This window comes from Taudactylus pleione, unplaced genomic scaffold, assembly GCF_031769625.1.
Source record: "Taudactylus pleione unplaced genomic scaffold, aTauple2 ptg000436l, whole genome shotgun sequence".
NCBI classification, from domain to species: domain Eukaryota; kingdom Metazoa; phylum Chordata; class Amphibia; order Anura; family Myobatrachidae; genus Taudactylus; species Taudactylus pleione.
In genome coordinates this window covers 140,926-162,770 of record NW_028284838.1, presented here as the reverse complement: position 1 = coordinate 162,770, position 21,845 = coordinate 140,926, and the positions used below count along the sequence as shown (strand labels likewise).

Genomic DNA, 21,845 nt, shown 5'->3' with positions numbered 1-21,845 from the left:
ACTTTTTCGCCAGGTCTATTGCATTGACTTTTTGCACTGGCGAAAAGCCGGCCAAATTGAATACGGGTAAATGTGGAATCGGCGAAAATGATGTCATCGGCGAAAAAGTATCTCCCGAAACTGGCTTTTCGCTTCCAATTGAATACGGCCCTTAGACTACAGTAGATCAAGAAAGAAAAAAATTGTTTATTTCCCATTTGAATTACAACAGATTAAGATATTTTTTTAATAAAATAAAAGTGATGATCAAGAGTTTTGAGAGTTTTTTTTTATTCTATACATTTTAAAATGGTCTGTGCTTTTACTTCTTTTTACTCTATTTATTCAGAGCTTTTAGGTACCGGTGTCAATGATACCAGTATCACTGCTGTTGCCACTGAGTGGATTCTAGTCTTTACACTACCTCACACTAACCACCAAAGCTGGTAATGTAGTGCCTGGGCACTGTTAATGCAAGACCAGCAGTCTCTTGAAAGGTGTAGTCATGCTGTTGTCTGGACCTTCCAGCGTACTGACTGGTATCTTATGCGCCACTTGGTGCTCGCTGAGCAGGTAATTCTCAGGCGCTGCTTGTATTTACTGCTACAGCTGGCTGCAATATCGTTGTGTATCCGCACATTCTTGTTCTTTAAAATGTTCAGTCACATGACCACAAATGGCCAAGGTCTACCCCTTATTAGAAAATCAGGGTATTTAAACCTGCTCGGTGCACAAACATGGAGTCAGGACTTCAGTCTAAGGGGAGGATTCAGCTGCAAAATGCCAAGGTAGGCGAAAAGCAAGTTTCTCATTCGCGTGTTTTCAAGCTAAGTTTTTGCCAGTTTATTCAATGTGCGCACCTGCTTTTTGCCCTATTCAATTGGAAAACAGGCGAAAACGCATATGGGCAAATGCAGTGAATAGCGGAACTGGCGAAAAGGTGTTTTTTTTGTGGAAAACAGTCTGTACCCCCAATAAAGCCTAACTCACCCGGGGAATCAATATAGAAGTGTATTATTAGCCATAATAAAAGTAATTAGGGATCTTATTATGAGTAAAAGGGCTGTTATATGCATATTTCCATAAGTGGAAAAATTATATTACGCAATGTCTTTTATGAAAAATGATTGCTGTAGTGAAATTGATGGTATATGTAAATGGATACTAGTATATTTTGGGGTTTGTAAAGTGCAGAAGAAAAAAAATACACCTGCTGCAGCCTCCTGCAATCCTAAAACCCCTATCCCATCCATACAGCACCCCAAAATACCTATCCCAGTACTTTAGCCCCATTTTCCAACACTTTTTACATTTTCTGACATGTCTGTTTTGGGGTGAATTAATATAATTTTAGCAACCATCAATGTTTCCGATTCGACAGAAGTACTTTTTTCATCAAATACCGGAAATTCGCAGCACTCCGATGTCCATCCGATGGTTGGCTGTGGGGGGGGGGGAGCACACATGAGCAGCAGAATAGAAGCTGTGCGCATCTCAGTATAGGGGGGAACCCGGGGGCAGCCCAGCAATCTCCAAGATGCCCCTTTCACATATGCTCTGCCCCCAGTCTTCCCCGCAAGTATGACCATCGCGATGGTTATACTGTTTAATGGAATTTAGTGAATTTGATGTTGAAAGCCCGGCAACCATTTGATGCCGGGATTCCGATGTCCATCTCTAACTTAAGCTGGGCACACACTATGCAATGTGTGTACTCAGCAATGCAATGGAGCAACACATTGTGCCATCCATACACACACTGCAGGATACGGTGCACAACAGAACAATGTGGTTCCATGCTGCGTGTTGCAGCATGAGGTCCTTCATTGCATCGTTCCAGCTGCCGTGCAGCACAGCAGATGGGACGATGAGATTAATGACCCGCGGGCATCCACGATCCGGTATACACACTGTGTGATCCACTATATAGTACAAGGGATCGCATAGTGTGTACCCAGCTTTACTCTGCATTCCAATCCAGGTGAATAATATTATTTATCAGTTCCAAGTAGCATATAACAAAATAGAGGTAACATTCTTTAGCCTAACGGCTTTAAATATCGCCAGTGTTGCATGTAGCAACAGCGTATATGTATTTATTACGTTTTTTCAGGCTTGCCTACCCTCCCGATTTGATCGGGAGCTTCCCGAATATCAGGTGCCGGTCCCGACCCCCGGAAAGGCAGCCGCCCCACGGACTACTTCTAGAAACCCCCACAGCAGGGGGAGGAGGGGGGCGATGACGCGATTTGCATTGAATTGCGTCATCATGGCTCCGCCCCCTGCTTCACAATGCTTTTGTTTTCGGCATTGTGAAGAGGGGGTGGGGCCACGATGACGTGATTGTGCAGGCACACCCCTGGCCCCGCCCCCAAATGGCATCATAGCCCGGCCACGTCCCCCGCTGTATGCAGGCATTCAGCTCCCTCCCTGAAGGAGGGGGCTGAATGTCGGCAAGTATGAGTTATTTATATATCCTGCAGCGCTTTAGTGAGAATATTTATTCAATTACATCAGTCCCTGCTCCAGTGGAGCTTACAAACTATGGCCCTCATTCAGAGCCGTACGCTCTGAGCAGAGCGCACGCTCTGAATGAGGGCCGGCCTCCATAACTATGGAGCGTCCTCCTGGACGCTCGTATAGCTGTGGGTCACCACCCACAGCCTATACGAGCATGCAGTTTGATGGCCGCGATGGTCGTGACCATCGCAACTGCGAGCCGGAGCCCGCGGTTGAGGTTTTCAACCGCAAGCCCCGGAGTGATTTTGGCTCTATCAGAGCCAAAATCACTCCCACTGACATCACTAGTGATGTCAGTGGGCCGGCTTCTGACGGGAGGCGTTCCCTTAGGAATGCCCCCGTCAGGGAGGCACGCCCACCAAAGGGTGCGTGCTGTCAATCAACATCGACAGCACGCCCCCTTTGATCAGACACGAGCGAAGGAAAGTCCTTCGCTCGTCGCGTCTGGCGCATGACGGAGCTCCCTCCGTCGTGCGCATGCTCAGTGCAGAACATCGACCCACTTGCGAGCGGACAGCCGCTCGCGAGTGGGTCTGAATCAGGGCCTATATTCCCTACCACATCTGTACACATGCAGACATATACACGTTATTTTTTTTGGCCAGATCCAATTAACCTACCAATGTTTTCAAATTGTGGAGAGAACATACAAATCCCACACTGTTGGGGCCAAGACTTCAGTGATGTGAGCTAGTAATGCTAACCACTACGCCAACCATGCTGTATACTTACAGAGAACGTAAGCAGTCTAAAAACAATGTATACTATATACACATTTATACGTGTGTGCCATTCATCATATAGTCAGTATGATAGATACAGTGACGTGTGCACACACACATCCCCTCCCAGCAGGTATACAGTAGGTATAGTGGTGGGTGCTCCCATGGCACAGCCCCTCTGCTGTAGTATGGGCACTCTCTGCACTCCTCCAGGTCCCAGGTGGAATCAGTCTCTGCCGGGTCTCTGTGGCTGCAGGTAGCCCCCATGTCCAGCATTGCTATGCGTAGGGGGAAACTGATGCGTGGCGCTCCTTCCTCCCTAGCTAGCAGACAGCAGCACTCACTCTGTACAGTCAGCCAGCCCAGCAGCACTCCCGCCTATGCTCCCTCCCCAATTCTCATCACCCCTTGGTCACATGACCGCTCTGTATTATCACGTGACCAGAGCACAGGGAAGATGGCGGTGGGAGAGGAGCAGGAAGCGCTGCTACCCGGGGCGGGAGATGAAAGCCCCAGCAACATGAGTCGGGGGCAGATGTCGGCAATCTGTGACCCTAGTAGGTTCGCGCATCGGATCGTGGTGCTGATCCTCATGTGCTTCTTGGGCTTCGGTGAGTTGTGTGTACAGCCTGTATGCCCTTTCTCCAAGGTATGGGCATGTGGAAGCAGCTAGATCCCCTTCCGTAGATTGACCCTGATGTCATCAGCCAGTCCATCGGCATGGTGGTGAGAGTTCAGTGAGTAAAGGGGTAGTCAGCAGTGGCTCTGCAGCATCTAGCAGCTTGGAGGCTTGCAGATTTTTCTGGGACCTGTAGTCACACAACAGCTGGTGTTGCACATGTGCCATTGGCACCTACTCTGAGCATCTGTTTTAACCATACAGTTAGCCCTGTACTAATCTCTTTTCCTGCTTAGCCGCAATGTATCACACAGGGCAGTGTTCTCCCCAGGCTGTTTTTTTGCGGGTGCACCACCTGGCTAGAAACAGCCTACCACCCGGCACTTGCCTGCAAGTGGGGACAGTATCAGGGAGCTGTATAAAAAGGACTATAAGGTCAGGGTTTAAAACATTATTACGAAGGCCCCCACCCGGCTACTTCTTGATGCCACCTGGCTGGAAACAGTTTCTGGGTAGAACACCTCAGAGTTTGCACATGGATGTGGTGTTTTGTGTTTCTGTTATGCTGAGGCACCGTTTAATACTGATACTTATGGCCGGCTGCATATTTTGTTTAGCATCACAGTTATACCAACGAATATTCCGTTGGCTTTTAACAATACTCCCCTCTTCAGTCAGGTCCAGCTACATCGTCCTACTCAAGGTGGCCATCAGTTGATCAGTTGTACGATTTCCCTTGAAAATTCTTCCCTTCAGATACAGGACGATTTGTATTTAAAATGCAACTATTTCACATAAGTACATACGATTTGATCAATCGCATCACATAATGTGTGTCAATTCCTACACGATCAGTTGAGATCTCTCTGCAAACCCACCTGATCTGCGATCCAACTAGACAACAGCGGGGACGTGCATCGGGGTCGCAGAAGACACAATACAACTATTTTCAAATGATTGGTCTGTCCAACCTGTAGAAACTGCCCAAATCGTGTGATCAATCGTCCTGTGTATGGCCAGCATCAGTGTCATTCTCTGCTATGTTGCTGGCAGACTACCATTGCAAGCAACTGGCTGCTAAGAAATGTGTAATGGCTGTTTTTGCAAATTGCACTTCAGCCTGGAAGGGACTAAACAAAGCCAGGAAGGCTTCACTGAAGCCAAAAAGGCTTTTGCTGGGCCCCTATTGCCGGCAATGGAGAGCGTACCGCTAATTTTATCTATACTGTAGAATGTGTAAGTGTTAAGGCGCATATCCACTAGCAGATAAGGTAACGACAGTACAACATCGTAATCGTACCATCGTTCCCCATCCCCTGCAGTACCTACACTGAACGATTAGTCATTCAGTGTAGGCACCCTCCATCATCCCCGAACATGGTCAATCTGTCATTATCAGCAGATTGACCGTCATTTTCAGCCGATGATTGTCGGAAACAATCAGCGGGAGCGCGTTTCGCTGGTCGTTTCCGACATTAAAGGGCACGATTACTATGTCGTAATCGTGCAATCGCTCTTTAATATCTGCTAGCGGATACACGACATTACAGTGACAAACAGCGGTAAGCTGTTAGTGCTGTTTTTTTTAAATATAGAACGGAGGCCATAATCCCTTTAGCGATTGGTAAAGGGGTTATATATCATTCTTAAATGGAGCATTTCCTAGAGGACTCCATTAATTTTTTTCTACCCAAAATACTATGAAAATATTTGCTGGGACAGCTGAGTGATACTCTGCTCCCTGGTAATATTGGTTAGCAGCCATTAAAGACCTGGACCATCAGCGCATGCATGACATGTACAGTATACAGTTAAGTAGAGAAGAGCGTTTCGGTTTTTGCTGAGATCTTCTTGCCAAGTTCAGATGCAAAAACAAGGCAAAATGTCACCTTTCACGGACTTCTGAACTTGGCAGAAAGATCAAAACCGCTCATCTCTACTGTAAATTGCTTATATCCCTTTTCCCAGAGTTTGATTACGGTCATCTTCCTAGTGGATTTAGCTTCATGTATGAGGCTAAATGAAAGATGGTGACTGTATTATTATTGGGTAAAGTGTGCATTTCTAGATCACAGAAGCTGTCCTATCTTTAAAACTGCTCTCTGATATAATTGTGAGTTTAGCAATGCATAGACCACATTGGTTTTGCAATGTATCAGGATTTCTCCACTTTGCTATCAGAAAGGAACTACTAGTCATTCTCACATCCCTCTCCCCAAAACTATTGACTAAACACTTCTAATGAAAAGTTAAAGCCTCTCTTTCATATACTACTGTATATATCAAAGGCTGTGTGTTACCAGTTTGATTTAGATACATGAAATAACTATTACCCCTAAGACGCGCCCCCTTTTCATTACTCTTGGAGCCGTGCCCAGAATTTACGGACATGCTGGGCTGACTCCTCGTCACTCACTGTGAAAAGGGTATGCAGTCAGGAAGCAGACGGTCGAAATGCCGACCACCTGCTTTCCGACTGTCCAATCCCGACGGGACAAATGATAGGCGTCGAAATCCAGTTGCCCATCATTATCCCTACGTCAGGAGAAGGGCGGCAGGCGCGGACAGCTGCGGGGGTGGAGGGTTAAGCTAGGGGCTCTCAGGGGTGACTTAGGGTTAGGCACCCCCACCCTCCCCCGGGATAGTTGGGGTTAGGCACCCGTAATGGAGGGTTAGGTTTGTTAGTGTGCTTACCGATCAGGGTTTTCAGATATGAGCTGATTCATACTGATCCCATGAAAAGATGACATGCGCACCGCTTCTATTCACCGCAACCCCCCCCCCCCCGTGCGGGACACTGCGCCCTGCGGTTGTGTACTGCACCCGGCACGCTGTTTTAGCAGGGCACCGCCATAAGAGCAGGCTAAAACAGCCTAGCGGGGACGCTATCTGCATACCGTACCTGGTGGCCAGCGCTTACTTGTCAAGTCCTCCCAATGGCTGTAGCGAGTCCAGCGTGCCTTTTGGGTCCTGGCAGTCTAGTGATTGTGACTTCCAGGTCTGAGCTATGATACTCTGGCGTGAATATTTCTCCCCTAATGTCGATTTTGACAATGACATGTTGACATTTTAACAGTCATCATCACTGCCGACATTGTGGTATCAACTTTATGAATGCCGTATTGTCATTGTCGACAGGTAAGTGGTTAACAATATATTTTACCTTCCTGGTTTATCTGAACACTGTCTCCTCTAATATTTGTATAAGCACCACTAATGAAGGAAATGGAGGATATCATGAATTAATAACAAACATTTTTAGCATTAGAGATGTGCGCTGACCCCCATATTTATATCTGGATTCATCTTCGTGTTTTCGTTTTGCAAATTCATCTTCAAGTGTTTTAGATCTAAAAAAAAAAAAAAATAGATAAAAAGTTTTTAAAACCGCTAAAAATATGTAATTTATGCAATCCAAAACCTGGATTTAAACTCCGAATTCCGAACCGCGAAAAGATCATAATCACAACTCTGATTTACTCTGATCTCCACAGGAGATCAGAACCGCGACTCAGATTTATCTAGATCACAGGTTTTCAAACTCGATCCTCAGGATCCCAAACAGTACATGTTTTCCAAGTCTCCTCACAGAATCACAAGTGAAATAATTATCTCCACCTGTGGCTCTTTTAAAATGTGTCAGTGAGTAATGTATGCACCTGTGCACCTGCTGGGTGACCTGCAAAATGTGAACTGTGGGGTCCTGAGGACCGAGTTTGAGAACCACTGATCTAGATTCACAAAATTCGTGTGGGTTCAGTTTTCTGGAGAACCGAACTGCACATCTCTAGTTAGCATCGTTCAATGGGGAATATCAATTGGGGGAGGGGGGGAAGTTACAACTTTTGATGCTATTGGCATTGGTTACCCATTCTGGGGGTTGTGAGTATCTATTGAAGCATTGATTCCCTGTGCTTGTGGTTTCATTGGCCAAAAGAAAGAGGGTTATTGTAATTCTCTTTTATACAATTTGGGCGATTCAATTCAGCGAGATGCTGAATAGCTTCGGGAGGGAGCTCCCGCAGCTATTCAATTCACTGCTGTGTTTGCTTAGTCGGGAAGAGGTTAAGTAGGAGAATGCCGGTTCTCGCGACTTAATCTGGGTGTTTAGTCATGAGAACCGTCATTCTCCCACTAAAGTCCTGGCCGCGTGGCTGTCATCGCCACGCTAAGCAGGAAATAAGCAACACGGCCGCCACTCTATTTGGATTTCTCCTCGCACCCTCGGGGTGCGAGAAGAAATCCTTGAGTCCAACCAAACAGCGCGGTGAATTGAATAGCCCGGGAGCTCTCTCCCAGGGCTATTCAGCATCACGCTAAATTGAATGATGAACGATTATCGTTCATGCACGTTCACGTTTGTAGTTCAGTCAGGCTTGTCAAGTCAACGATTTTCATTAAGGGAATATGCAAAAATCATTTGTAGTTCAAAAAAATCGTTCATTACACTTTAAAAAATCTGACAGATAATCTGACAGAAAATCGTTCATAAAATCGTTGGTAACAAAATCGTTGTGTGTATGCACCTTAAGTCTTACTTACAGATTTCCATGAGATAACCAGTCTGCTGCTGTGACACACTTATGCTGGGCATACTCTATACAATTATCTGTCAGATATCTGTCCAATCCGGCTGGTTGGAATGAAAACCTGGTAATGTAAGGGAATTACTTCTAGTGTTCATTCTATCACCATGCATCTGTCACAACCCATGCAGTTCCTCTTGGGGTATCGCTCTCTCCTCTGGTGCTTCTAGCACAAAATTGCTAAGATATAGACCAGTGTGCACTTGAAGCACTAGAGCAGAGAGTGACACCACAGGCAGGAAAGAGGAACTGCACAGGTTGTGACAGTTGCACGGTGCTAGAATGAACAAGGATGGGTATGGGATGCTTGTGGGTGCACGCATGGGGTCCTAAAATTATTAAAGTTGATAAAGTAAAAGGAAACTGTCTGTGTTATGTCTAAAGCTGAAGTATGTTTGTCAAGGAAATTTGCAGATTGTAATTGTATAAATGTCCTTACATAAGGCAAAAGTTGCACTATTTTATAAACCTGATATATAAAATCACTGATTATGTAAACCACAGCATAATGCCCTGGGATGCCCCATTAATCTGACACTCTGTTCCCAGCTTCCCATCACAAATAAACTAAAATATTGTTGGATATGAAAATAAAACCTAAATAAAGGTGCTCGTTCTTACACAAACCACCCAAGAACTTAATGCTCAAGGTGTTTTATCTCTGCCTATTTGCTGTTGTCATTATGGGTGGATCCAGTTTAGTATTCATTTACTAGTTGATACACAAACATTGGAGGAAAATGTTACTCATTCTTAGATTCTTTGTTACCACTTTGAAGCACTTTGTACAAACTGTTGCTTAAATAAATGTACTGTAACCATTGTTCGAATGTTGCAGAGAGTAGTTTGTTGTGGGCTAAATTAATAATAACAATGTATGTATCACTTCATTGTGATCTAGTGACATCACCACCTGTGCCTTGTGAGGGCTCCCAGTTCCTAGTGAGATAGATTGCTTCCACAGATATATTATTACAGGTTGAGTCTCCCATATCCAAATATTCCGAAATACAGAATTATTTTAGCATGACTGAGATAGTGAAACCTTTGATTTTTGATGGTTCAATGTACACAAACTTTGTCTAATGCACAAATTATTACAAATATTGTATAAAATAACCATCAGGCTGTGTGTATAAGGCGTATATGAAACATAAATTAATTTCATTTCTGTACACAGACTTTGCTTGAGCCACAAAATTATTGTAAATATTGTATAATATTACCTGCAGGCTGTGTGTATAAGGTGTATATAACAAATAAATGCATTTTGTGTGTATATTTGGGTCCCATTCCCAAGATATCTCTTTATGATATGCAAATATTCCAAATTACGGAATATTCCGTTATCCAAAATACCCCTGGTCCCAAGCATTTTGGATATGGGAGACTCAACCTGTAGTATTAATTTGTCCAACAAAGGGGCTTCCACCATTGGGTGTAGGTGATAGGTTCTCTTTTAAGGAAAATATATTTTTTCTGGTGTTTTCTCCCTATTCTTATGATGTGTAGTTGTGTTTACTAATAGATTTATATTTTCTTACAGGTAGCTATTTCTGCTATGACAACCCAGCAGCACTGCAAACTCAGGTGCAACTGGTAAGTGTTCAACATACATTTTAAATTACATTCATTTTTAGAACATACAGTGCTGTTAGTCTGAAAATGTTGTGGAGGAGTCTGTACTCTAATGCTATAAGATCTTTTTTTATCCTTCCAGTTTTATCCCGGTTCCTTCTTATATGTTTCTCCCCAAATCCCTTAATTATTGATGTGGATCAATAAACATCTCTGTTGAGCAACACTGTATACAAGAGCAGACTTCTTGCTTTCTAGAGCTTTCTATGAGAATTAAACCTCCAGTTTTGGATATGAAGAAAGAAGATCAAATGCATTGTTCAGTGTTTACTGCACCTCTGTTTAAAAAGTAAAGTAAAGTTTTACCTGAAATCTTCTTTTCAGGAAGCTAAACACTCCTCCTTCCCCCTCGTCTGTAGGACAGGGTCATAATGGGATCTGATGCAGGTCCCAAAATAGTAATTTCAGTTGCTGTGATGTAACTGTATGAATCCACCAAACCACACCACACAGTGCAGTTATACAGCCCAAGCCTGTGAGACATTGGGGCTGATTCCTAGTGGGAGCAAAGCAAAATGTTGCACTGCAGGTGGGGCAGATTTAAAAGGTGCAGAGAGATTTAGATGTATTTGCACCCCTGCATTCAACACTGTTTGTTCCAGATACAAAGCTGCTTACTTATTTTAATTTGCTCCCAACTAAGAATCGTTCCATCTATCATCCTGTCCAGATAGACAAGCCTCTTTTAGTTCTAACAGTTCATCCGGCTGCTTGGGTACATAGGGCATAATTAAGTAGAAGTTCTCTGGTTATTTAAGGTATGTTATTTATTTAGTAATACTACAAATCAGATGTTGTGTACTACTAATAGAACTTTGCATACTCTTTAGCGATCATTAAAAAATCTGCATAAGCAAAACATTTCGACTAATTTGGGTCTTTATATGGTCTCCACATATACTGCACAGTACCTTCCAGTTGAATAGATTTCATGGCTGTGCCCAGTCAGATAAAGCAGAGAGTCTTTAAACGTAAACCTGTGTACAGTACCTCCTCTAGTATTCACTCTAGGTGCAGGGTGCTGATCAGTGAGGAGGGCAACATTTTAGACGTGATGTATCGCACAGTACCTGTAGCGACACATTACATCTAAAATGTTGCCCGTCAAAACTAAAATATGCCCTCTCTGATCAGCACCCTGCACCTACAGTGAACACTATCCTCCTCTTATTTGAATAGACACCTCTGTGTCTACTTATTTATTTTTTTATACTTAAGGTTTCACATAGATCATAAACTTGGATTTTTTTTTAATTTTTTGAACTAAATCAAGCTTAACTGACTTTAAAAAGTTTTCCAGCTTCAACATTGGAAGTGAAATCTGCGCAGGAATTAATCACTTCACATCTGATTTATTTCATATTAATAACGCTTGTTATTAATCTGTGTTTTAATCTGTTCTACAGGACATGAAGGTGAATACAGCAAACTTCATGCAGCTGTATGCATTTTATTCCTGGCCTAATGTAGTCCTTTGCTTCTTTGGAGGATTTCTCATTGACCGGCTGTTTGGAATTCGGTATGTTATATGAATATGTTCTCCGTAGAAATTTGCATTACTTGTTCTGGGCATTGTAATTTGGGATGTCAAACAGCACCTCTACTGGCATATACCAGATCAGGTGCCCTTTTTAACAGCAGGGTTAGAATTGGCATTTAAATCAGGGCCGGATTTTCCATAAGGCAACCTAGGCGCTCGCCTAGGGCCCCGCAAGTCCCGAGGGGACCCTTTTCCCCAGAAAAATGTTACCTGTCGAAAACGCTCGCAGAGGAGCATTGCGCGGGTACGTCATGTCACATGGACCCACCTGTACTCCCAGAGTCCTGCTGCGCCACCGCGACCTGCAATGTCGCAGAGTGACAGGGTCACCGACTCACCGGGTCCTCCTCCCAGCCCCATCCAGCTCCAGCCCACCCCCTGCACAGCAGCCTCTACCACTGACTGCCAGGCCTTCAGCTTGCCACCAGCAACACGCAGCACTCAGCGAGGAGCAGAGGGATAGGCAAAGGAAGAGCTGCAGAGTCTGGCTGTGTGAGACATTGACCAAGGATCTGGATCTCAGGGAAGAACAGCAGCCAGGCAGGTAGGTAAACTAGTGTGCTAGCTCAACTATTCTAATATAGATTGAGTTATGTAGGATTTATTTTTTTTGGCAGGTGGGATCTGGGAGGTGGACATGACTGCCTTATATTACAAGCATATAGAAATATACATTATGATGATCATGATTTAGTATTATTAGTACATCAATCCAGAATGTCGTAATCGTTCTGTCTTTCCCTGATCTTCTAGCGGTTGGATGCCTTAAGAGGGAAATCCTTATGGTATTAGGGATAGGGTATTAGGGTTGGTGTATCAGTTTGGGTTAGGGTATTAAGGTCAGATTAGGTGTTTGGGTATTAGGGATGGTGTAGGGTTTAGCGGTTGGGGTATTAGGGTTAGAGGTTATGATTAGGGTGAGGTTTGAGCTTAGGGTTGAGTTAGGGGCAGGATTAGGGTAGGGATGGTTTGAATGAATCAGGAACACAAATATAGGGCTATGGATTGTTTGAGTGAGGGGGGCCCCAAACTTTTATCTTGCCTGGGGCCCCATGAGGTCTAAATCCTGCTCTGATTCCAATTCCTTCGTGTTTGTGCAATATGGTCATGATTGCCTTCTATGTAAGTAAGTTTTTTTCAACATGGGAAATTGAATGAAGGGCCCCTTAGGTTTATCCTATTAATTCTATTATTAGATATCCTTTAAAGGATCCTCACTTGTGCTACCCTTTCACCTGGTAAATTCCTTTACCAATCCTGCATGTAACCTAAGCTGTAGCTTGTAGTGACTTATATGAAGGTAACATGTTGTTGTTTCATATTTAAGAGACTTCTAAGTTTGTGTTTTGAATTGCAGTTTTCATTTTGGATCATCCTATATTGTAGGTCTAGCTTCCCTTTAAACAACACAAATCAGTGTAAAATGTCTGATTAGTGGCAATAGATTGTTTTGATTTAAAATTACATTTACTTGCATTAGATTTTAGTTTGCAAAGATTTGCAGGTTGCACCTTCTGTATTATTTATTTCCTTCAATTATATAAAAAAACAGTAGCATACACTTACATGAAATTAATTAGCTTTTGTTCTTCTCTCCCCAGATTGGGAACTATAATATTTAGCCTGTTCGTGTGTGTTGGGCAGGTAAGTGCCGTTATATTTTGTGAGATGTCAGACAAACTATTTTATGTAACTTTATTTTTTTTAAGAGTTCTTTTAAACTGCCAAATGCTTATTGGAAGAAATACAGTTGCAATAACACTTAACATTAAATAATTTTATAGTAATAATTGTTGACAGTCGTTCATTTCTGTTTGTGGAACCCTCACTACTGTTATTAAGCCAAACGTATTTAATTTGAAAACTGCAGCAAACTCTTTCTGAATAATAATTGGACAGAGTTTGGCTTCCAGTATAAATCAGACTTCTGCATATGGGTCATGAGGATTATTTATATTAAGGACAGGTGTTCTCAAGGTATTCAACTTCATTAATATTGCTTATGAATATTTGAGATCTCTACTTAACAAATATTGAAAGGTGGCATTGCTCTGCGATAGGATAGAAACTAGATGCTTATGATACCTGCCGCAGGTTTAGAACTTACAGCAGAAACTATTCATACTCAAACTTTAAAACCAGGTGACAGTTGTGATGAGCCTATACCATGGTCTGAATAGGTGGAAACCTGGGGAGTTCCCAATCATAAAAGTTAGGAGGTGGGGCAGAGCTAGTCATTTATGTCCAACGGTGGAAATGTCCTTTTATGAGTGAGAATGTACACTACTTATTTAGTGCAAAATACTGTATAGCACATAGCTACAGAAACATGTCCGTTATAGAAATAGCATTAGAAAATGCAGATACACTAGATTACATATCAAACTCTATAAAAATCTAAAAATAAGAAGAAAAAATGTCATCCGTAAATCCGATGAAAAACAAAAAGACCCACGTATAAAAATAAAGACTATAACATCAAGTGAATGGGGAGGGAGGGACGAGGTAGGAAGAAAGAAAGGAGAGTACAGGAAAAGTTGCTCTGAAACAGACGTTATATACTACAAACGACCAGAACCATTAAAAAAGGAGGCAGTTTAAAGCAGTGCTGTAATGAAGGCACACTAATCAACATCCAGAGATCAAACTCTCCTGCAATTGGGGTCAGACCCAGAGAAACTTTTTGAAGTCCATCCAGCGGAACCAGGTATCTCTAAAGGAAGTAAAGCCCTCATCTGCGGAAGTCAATATATATCACCCATTTCCATATAGTAGTCAGTTTTGTTAAACCAGTTCATTACTGTCGGAGGAGAGGAGGAGCGCCATGATACAGGGATGACTGATTTAGCAGCATTGTTTAAGTAGCACAATAAGGATTTTTTATATTTTGAAATGGGTCTTGAGGAAAGATGAAACAACCAAAATAGGGGATCTGTAGGGATGATTCCCCCAAAATTTTGGAAGAGCGGTTAATCATCCCTTTCCAAAAGGGTTGAAGTATAGGACATTGCCACCAAAAGTGAATCGGGCTGTCCGGACCATCGGAACAGCGCTAGCAAATATTAGTCACATCGATTCCCATCTTAGAAAGGGTGTCTGGGCATCTGTACCAACGAGACATTAACTTATGTTGAATCTCCACAACACACACACTGGAGGAACAGGCATGAGCTAATCGGAAAATCTTTTCCCATTTGTCTTCACCCAATTCCTCCCCAATCTCACAGTCCCAAATGTTATAGTAAAATGAGAGCGGGTTAGGCTTGTATCTGCCAGCAGAAGGTTAGAATGTACATTACTTATAATGCAGGGTAATGAGAACAAACAGAAAATGTTTGGTCTCATTGTATTTATCTAGATTTGAATTAATACACAACTCCTATTTGTGTTACTAACTTGAGTTGTATTTTACTTTTCAGGTTATATTTGCAGCAGGAGCCTTATTTAATGCTTTCTGGCTAATGGAAGTTGGTCGACTGGTATTTGGGTGAGTGAGAAGGTCATAGCTGAAATTAGCCATCTGGGCTTGCTGAAAGCTTTTATAGTTTATAAACCAAAAAATAGATTATGCATTATGAGGGTGTTATATCGGGGGTGATGGTGAAAATCAATTTTGATTCTAGCTAGAAGAGGAGAGCTGAGAAAATTCATGTTTCATACATTAGCTTACTTGGTTTTCAAAATAAAAAATAGTGTTAGTATAAATCCCCCCTTGCCTTTGTTTATATCCGTTGGGGATACATTATATAATATGAGAAGCACAAGAATAACTGTCTCCTACCAAGAATTAAAATGCTAAACCCTCCACACACAGGCGCTGTAACACATGACCGTTGCCTGTGCTGATGTCACCTAACATACGGATATGCTGACGACATGATTTGATTTTTTTGTTTTTGTAGGATTGGTGGGGAGTCCCTTGCTGTTGCTCAGAATACATATGCGGTCAGTTGGTTCAAAGGAAAGGAACTGAACTTGGTGTTTGGTTTGCAGCTCAGTATGGCAAGAGTGGTGAGTTAAAATGGACCTGTGAACCAATGAAGGTGTTTATCCCAAGTGAGATTACATAAATAGGCAAACTTGTTTGTGCAAATACAGTGCATAAATATACTGAAGTGCCAAAAGTCATGGGATAGCAATGTGCAAAGGTAATGGTAGGTGGCGTCACCGAACTCTGATGTCTTTGGAATGCTCGGACCTGCATCAGTTGCAATCTGATATCTCGTGAGTCAGTTTGAACACCGGCTAGGCTGCACATAGCAAGGTGACGTGAATTATCGAAGTTTGAACAAGGCATGATAGTGGGTGCCTGACTGATGGGACATTTAACTTCCAAAGTTGTGCGAATATTCAATATTTCTCCTTCATCCACTAGGGGACACTGGAGCTTCATGACAGTGGGGTATAGACGGTGGGTTGAGTTGAGCCTGGCACTTTAAAAATCTACAAGTGTGACTGGCTCCTCCCCCTCTATGCCCCATCAACCCTAGTTTTTAGAATGTGCCCGAGTAGAGCCGGTGCACAGGGGCTGTCTCCAGCCCTTATATTAATTTTTATATGATTTGTAAAAGAATCAAGCAAGAGGACAGGCAGACTGTTAGCTGTGACAGTCTGCCTGCATCGTGGGAGCCGCCAGAGAGGGGACCACACGGCCACTGCAGCCTGTGTCCGGTCACCCTATGGAGGGGAGGCTGCTTTAGGCAGTTAGGAGTCATCAGACTCAGCGGGGCCCGCCACAGCTACCACTGGCTTGTGTCCGGGTCCCCGCTCTCCCCTCACTGCCCAGCGCTCTGGCCACAGCAGCTCGGTGAGTAGCACACCTCTCCTGACTAGCAGGAGAGGTGAAAATAACTGCTGGGTCTGAAAACAGCGCGCGGCTGTCAGCCCCGCTGTCAGTTGCCACGCTGGTGTTGTGATAGAACACCGGCGCTGGCTGTTAGGTAGGCGCGCTCACAGCGGTCCTGCCTCTGCGTGCCGGTGCTTGTGTAAAAGGCACCGGCACGGTTATCACTGGGGCGGTCGTGCCGCTTGCCCCCGCTGTTAGTGCGGGGACAGAACGTCCCACTGTATAAGTGTATGCCGCGCGCATACAAAGCGGCGGCCATTAGGGGAGGAGCTTATGGGTCCCTCCTCCTCTTCCTCCTTCACTGCCTGGGCTAGTTTGGCGCGCTCTGAACGGGAGTGGCGCCTCAGACTGCAGGCACTGAGCGGAGGGGGAGAGGAGCAGATGAGAGCATCTACAGGGGGTCTGTAAATACAGAGGGTGGTTTTTAACTACTTTCTGGTCCTATTGATTGCTCCTCCCTTATATGCCTGTCTGCCCCTGTTACTGAGTTGCATTTTCTTGAAATTCTGCTCCTCTTATACTGCTCTGCATGCAATTTGAGTAGCATTATTATTGAAATTCTGCTCCTCCCTTATTGCTCTGTCTGCTCCCATACTTGAGTAGCATTATTATTGTAATTCTGCTTCTCCCTATACTTCTTCTGCATTCCTGAATTGTATGTGGTGCTTGTCTGTGAGTACATGATGACATCCAGGACAGAAAAAACTGCATCACAAAAGCTGTTTGCCTGCACTAAGTGCAGGAAGAAGTTTACCCATGCTCGCTCCGAAGGGTCTTCCCTGTGCGAGACATGTGAAGCAGACAGTGCTAACACGCAGTCTGTCACTCCCTCCTTCATAAATAGTTTGGCCGGGGTCATGGCGGACCTTTCTTCTGAATTAGCCGCTTCCCGTAGGGAACGGGAGTCTGCCAGAGATCTACCTGGCACATCTCACCCTTCTTTTCTAGCAGAACCAGCGTGGGCTCAGAATTTAGTCCGCTCGGTGAATAGCCTTGCTCAAGCGATGGGTTCTGTGTCTAAAGCTCCTGAAGCTACGGTAAGTCGCTCATCTAAAAAGAGGGCTCTTCCGGCGGTTCTCCAGTCGGATGAGGATTCGGCAGCGGATCACTCGTCTCAGGAGGAAGGGGAGATGCTGGACGAATCAGACGTAGAGACTTACTCACAAGAACCTGAGGCATTGCAAGGTATTGACGCACTCATTCTAGCGGTAAGGGAAGTTCTTAAGATTTCTGGCCAGGAAGCTCCAGAATCGTTAGAAGACTCCTTATTTGCCAGGTCACAGAAGATGGCCGTCACATTCCCTGTTTCTCTCCAGTTGGATGAACAGATGACGGCAGCCTGGCAGAATCCGGACCGTAAATTCCAGATTCCTAAGCGTTTCTTCTCTCTTTACCCATTTCCTGCGGAAAATAGGAAGAGGTGGGAGACCCCGCCACCTGTGGATTCTTCGGTTTCTCGGTTGTCAAAGAAGACCACGTTACCTGTTCCAGGAGCTACTACATTGAAGGAAACCTCAGAGCGGAGATTAGAAACCACTTTGAAATCCATTTATACGGCCGCAGGTGCACTTCTCCGCCCGGCCTTGGTAGGATCTTGGGTCAACAAGGCTGTGGAAAAGTGGGCGGAACAATTGACTGAGGGTCTTAGATCCAGCACTCCGCGAGCAGATCTGATTACCTTGGCAGAACATATTCAGGAGTCTGCTGTATACTTAGGAGACGCCTCCAGAGATATCGGCCAGGTAGGCGCTAGGATTTCTGCTTCGGCGGTCTCTGCTCGCCGGGCACTTTGGCTTCGTGCCTGGCAAGCGGATGCGGAGTCAAAAAGAGCAGTGGAAGCTCTTCCTTTCACAGGCGATATTTTATTTGGTCCAGAGCTGGACAAATGGATTTCGCTGGCCACTGGAGGTAAGAGTACTTTTCTACCTTCATCAGCACCTCCTCCGCGTCGCTCGTTTAGGGGACCTTCCTTTCGTTCCTTTCGAGCATCGGCAAGATTTCAGGGACGATCGCGAGGTTCGTCTTCAGCGGGGCGAGGAGGCCGTACTAGAGGACGTCAAGCAAATATTGGCCGCCGTCCAGATCCCAAGCCAGCAGACAAGCCTGTGGCATGACGGGCTCCCATCCCATCTCGGAAATCCGAAGGTGGGGGCACGCCTCCAGCGTTTCTCGGAGGTTTGGAGACGGACTTCTCCAGACACTTGGGTTCGAAATCTGGTATCTCAGGGGTACAAGATCGAGTTCGCTTTCACTCCTCCTCGGCGTTATTTTACAACAGGTTTGCCCGTCGATCCCTTGAAGCAACTAATTTTGCGTCAAGCGATCGAGAAACTTTTGCTGGCCGAGGTCCTTGTGGCGGTTCCCACTGCACAAAGGCAACAAGGGTTTTACTCAAACCTTTTTGTGGTTCCGAAACCAGATGGGTCAGTCAGACCCATTTTGAATCTGAAATCATTGAACCAGTATCTTTCAATTCACAGGTTCAAGATGGAATCTCTCCATTCTGTCATTGCAGGACTAGAGGCAGAAGAGTTTCTGGTGTCGATAGATATCAAGGACGCCTATCTGCATGTCCCAATTTGGGTTCCTCACCAGGCTTTCCTCAGATTTGCCATCAGGGAAGCTCATTTCCAGTTTCAGGCCCTGCCATTCGGTCTCTCGTCAGCTCCCAGGGTATTCACCAAAGTGATGGCCGTCATGGTGTCTCACTTGCGCTCTCGGGGGGTGACGATAGTTCCGTACCTAGACGATTTACTCATCAAGGCTCCGACGGCAGAAGTCCTTTTACACCAAGTGTCCCTTACACATCAGATTCTCATTCAACATGGATGGATTGTGAACTTCCAGAAGTCTCAGTTGATGCCGTCCCAGAGACTTCAGTTCCTAGGAATGATTCTAGACACTGTTCTGCTTCGTATATTCTTGCCAAGGGACAAGGCCATAGCCATACAGGAGCTGGTTCGTCTAGTGCTCAGACCCAGGAAAGTATCTGTGCATCTTTGCATACGTCTCCTGGGGAAAATGGTGGCTTCCTTCGAGGCCATCCAATTCGGCAGATTTCACTCCAGAATATTTCAACTGGATCTTCTGTCTCAGTGGTCCGGGTCCCACCTACAGATGCATCGGCTGGTGCGTCTGTCTCCCCGGACCCGCATATCCTTGCTCTGGTGGCTTCGGACGGAGCATCTGTTAGCGGGTCGCCGCTTCGGAATTTGGAATTGGACCTTGGTCACCACGGACGCCAGCCTCCGCGGATGGGGAGCGGTGGTTCTGGACAATCACTTCCAGGGGCTTTGGTCGCAGCAGGAGTCCCTCTTACCAATCAATGTTCTCGAACTGCGGGCAGTCTACAGAGCTTTGATACAGGCTGCTCCTCTGTTACGAGGACTTCCGGTTCGGATACAATCAGACAACGCCACGGCAGTGGCATACATAAATCGCCAAGGGGGAACCCGCAGTCGGATGGCAATGAGAGAAGCCAGTCGCATCCTTCTGTGGGCAGAAAGACACATAGAGGTCATTTCAGCAGTGTTTATTCCGGGGGTCGACAACTGGGAAGCGGACTACCTCAGTCGTCAGGATCTTCATCCCGGGGAGTGGTCCCTTCATCCCGAGGTCTTTCATCAACTGGTTTGCAGATGGGGGAAGCCACAGATAGACCTGATGGCATCTCGGATAAATCATCAACTACCCCTTTACTGCTCCAGGACCATGGATCCGGCAGCGGTGGGAGCGGATGCTTTACTGATCCCTTGGCCGTACAGCCTTGTGTACCTGTTCCCACCGTTTCCGCTCCTCCCTCGGATTCTCAAGCGGATCAAACGAGAGTCGTCCACCGTCATCCTAGTGGCTCCGGATTGGCCTCGTCGGGTTTGGTACTCCGATCTTTTATTCCTTCTGGCAGACGAACCTTGGCATCTTCCGCTACGATCGGACCTTCTACAACAGGGTCCATGTGTGTACCCGGATTTACGGCGGCTTCGTTTAACGGCGTGGCTATTGAGACCGCCATCCTAAGAAGCCATGGAGTTCCTAGGTCGGTCATTCCTACCATGCTTAGGGCTAGAAAACCGGTAACATCAGCGCATTATCATCGCATTTGGAGGGCTTATATCTCCTGGTGTGAAGGTCGTGGATCCTCCACTTCCTCTTTTCATTTACCACGTCTTCTTCTTTTTCTTCAAAAAGGCCTCGATGCGGGGTTACGCTTGGGATCGCTTAAAGTGCAGATTTCTGCTCTTTCTATTTTTTTCCAGCGTCGCCTAGCTCTGATTCCGGAGGTTCAGACCTTTTTTCAAGGGGTTCTTAGAATTCAGCCCCCCTTTGTGCCACCCACGGCTCCTTGGGACCTGAATCTTGTTTTATCTTTTCTTCAGTCATCCACCTTTGAGCCTTTGCAGGAGGTGGAATTGAAGTATTTGACTTGGAAGATGATCCTTTTATTGGCCCTGGCTTCGGCCAGACGTGTGTCGGAACTTGGAGCCTTGTCCTGCCGTTCCCCTTACTTGATTTTTCACGAAGATCGGGCGGAACTTCGTACCCGGCCTTCCTTTTTGCCCAAGGTGGTCTCGGGTTTTCATCTGAATCAGCCGATTGTAGTGCCAGCGTTGTCGGACTCTTCTGGGGATTCTCACTCCTTGGATGTGGTTCGGGCACTTCGCATTTATGTGTCCCGTACTGAGGGGCTACGTAAATCAGAGGCTCTATTCGTCCTTTATGATGCTAATCGGCCTGGCTGGCCGGCGTCTAAACAAACTTTGGCCAGGTGGATTCGTCTGACTATTCGTCAGGCATATGTTGCTTCTGCTCGACCACCGCCGGTATCCATTTCTGCGCATTCTACGCGCTCTGTGGGTACTTCTTGGGCGGCACGTAGAGGTGTCTCGGCTTCACAGCTTTGTAGGGCAGCGACGTGGTCTTCGGTTCATACTTTTGTACGTTTCTACAGATTTGACACTTTTGCGGCTTCTGCTTCAAATTTTGGTCGTAGTGTCTTGCAGGGCGTTCAGCACTCTCCCCCCCAGGAGGGTAGCTTTGGGACGTCCCCACTGTCATGACGCTCCAGTGTCCCCTAGTGGATGAAGGAGAAAACAGGATTTTGGTACTTACCGTTAAATCCATTTCTCCGATTCCACAGGGGACACTGGACGCCCACCCAGTGCTTCTTGCCTGTTCTCAGTTGTTTGTTCTGCTTCAGTTCTGTTGCAGTTTTGTCTGTTTTATTGTGTGACTGTTTATCACTGCAGCCTGCTGTGTTCTTGCAGTGTGTCAGTATGTTGGATGTTTCTTTTCCTGTTCTCCTTCTCTGTTCTTCAGTCTGTTCTCCGTCTCCTCTCGGGCTCAGTTCTTTAAAACTGGGGTTGATGGGGTATAGAGGGGGAGGAGCCAGTCACAC

At 45.3% G+C, this 21,845-nt stretch overlaps 1 protein-coding gene across 2 annotated transcripts in view; it reads left to right on the top strand.

Moving 5' to 3' along the window:
• The first annotated feature begins 3,544 nt into the window (after positions 1–3,544).
• Positions 3,545–21,845, top strand: part of MFSD1 (major facilitator superfamily domain containing 1) — a 46,247-nt gene continuing 27,946 nt past the window's right edge. Inside the window, exons 1-6 of one of the 2 annotated variants that reach the window (XM_088447670.1) lie at positions 3,545–3,832; positions 9,973–10,025; positions 11,471–11,583; positions 13,206–13,248; positions 15,024–15,091; positions 15,507–15,615. In XM_088447670.1, coding sequence (XP_088303796.1) covers positions 3,679–3,832; positions 9,973–10,025; positions 11,471–11,583; positions 13,206–13,248; positions 15,024–15,091; positions 15,507–15,615 — 540 coding nt within the window. In that variant the 5' untranslated portion in view covers positions 3,545–3,678. The remainder of the gene's footprint in view (positions 3,833–9,972; positions 10,026–11,470; positions 11,584–13,205; positions 13,249–15,023; positions 15,092–15,506; positions 15,616–21,845) is intronic. The other variant, XM_088447669.1, reaches the window with a different exon arrangement.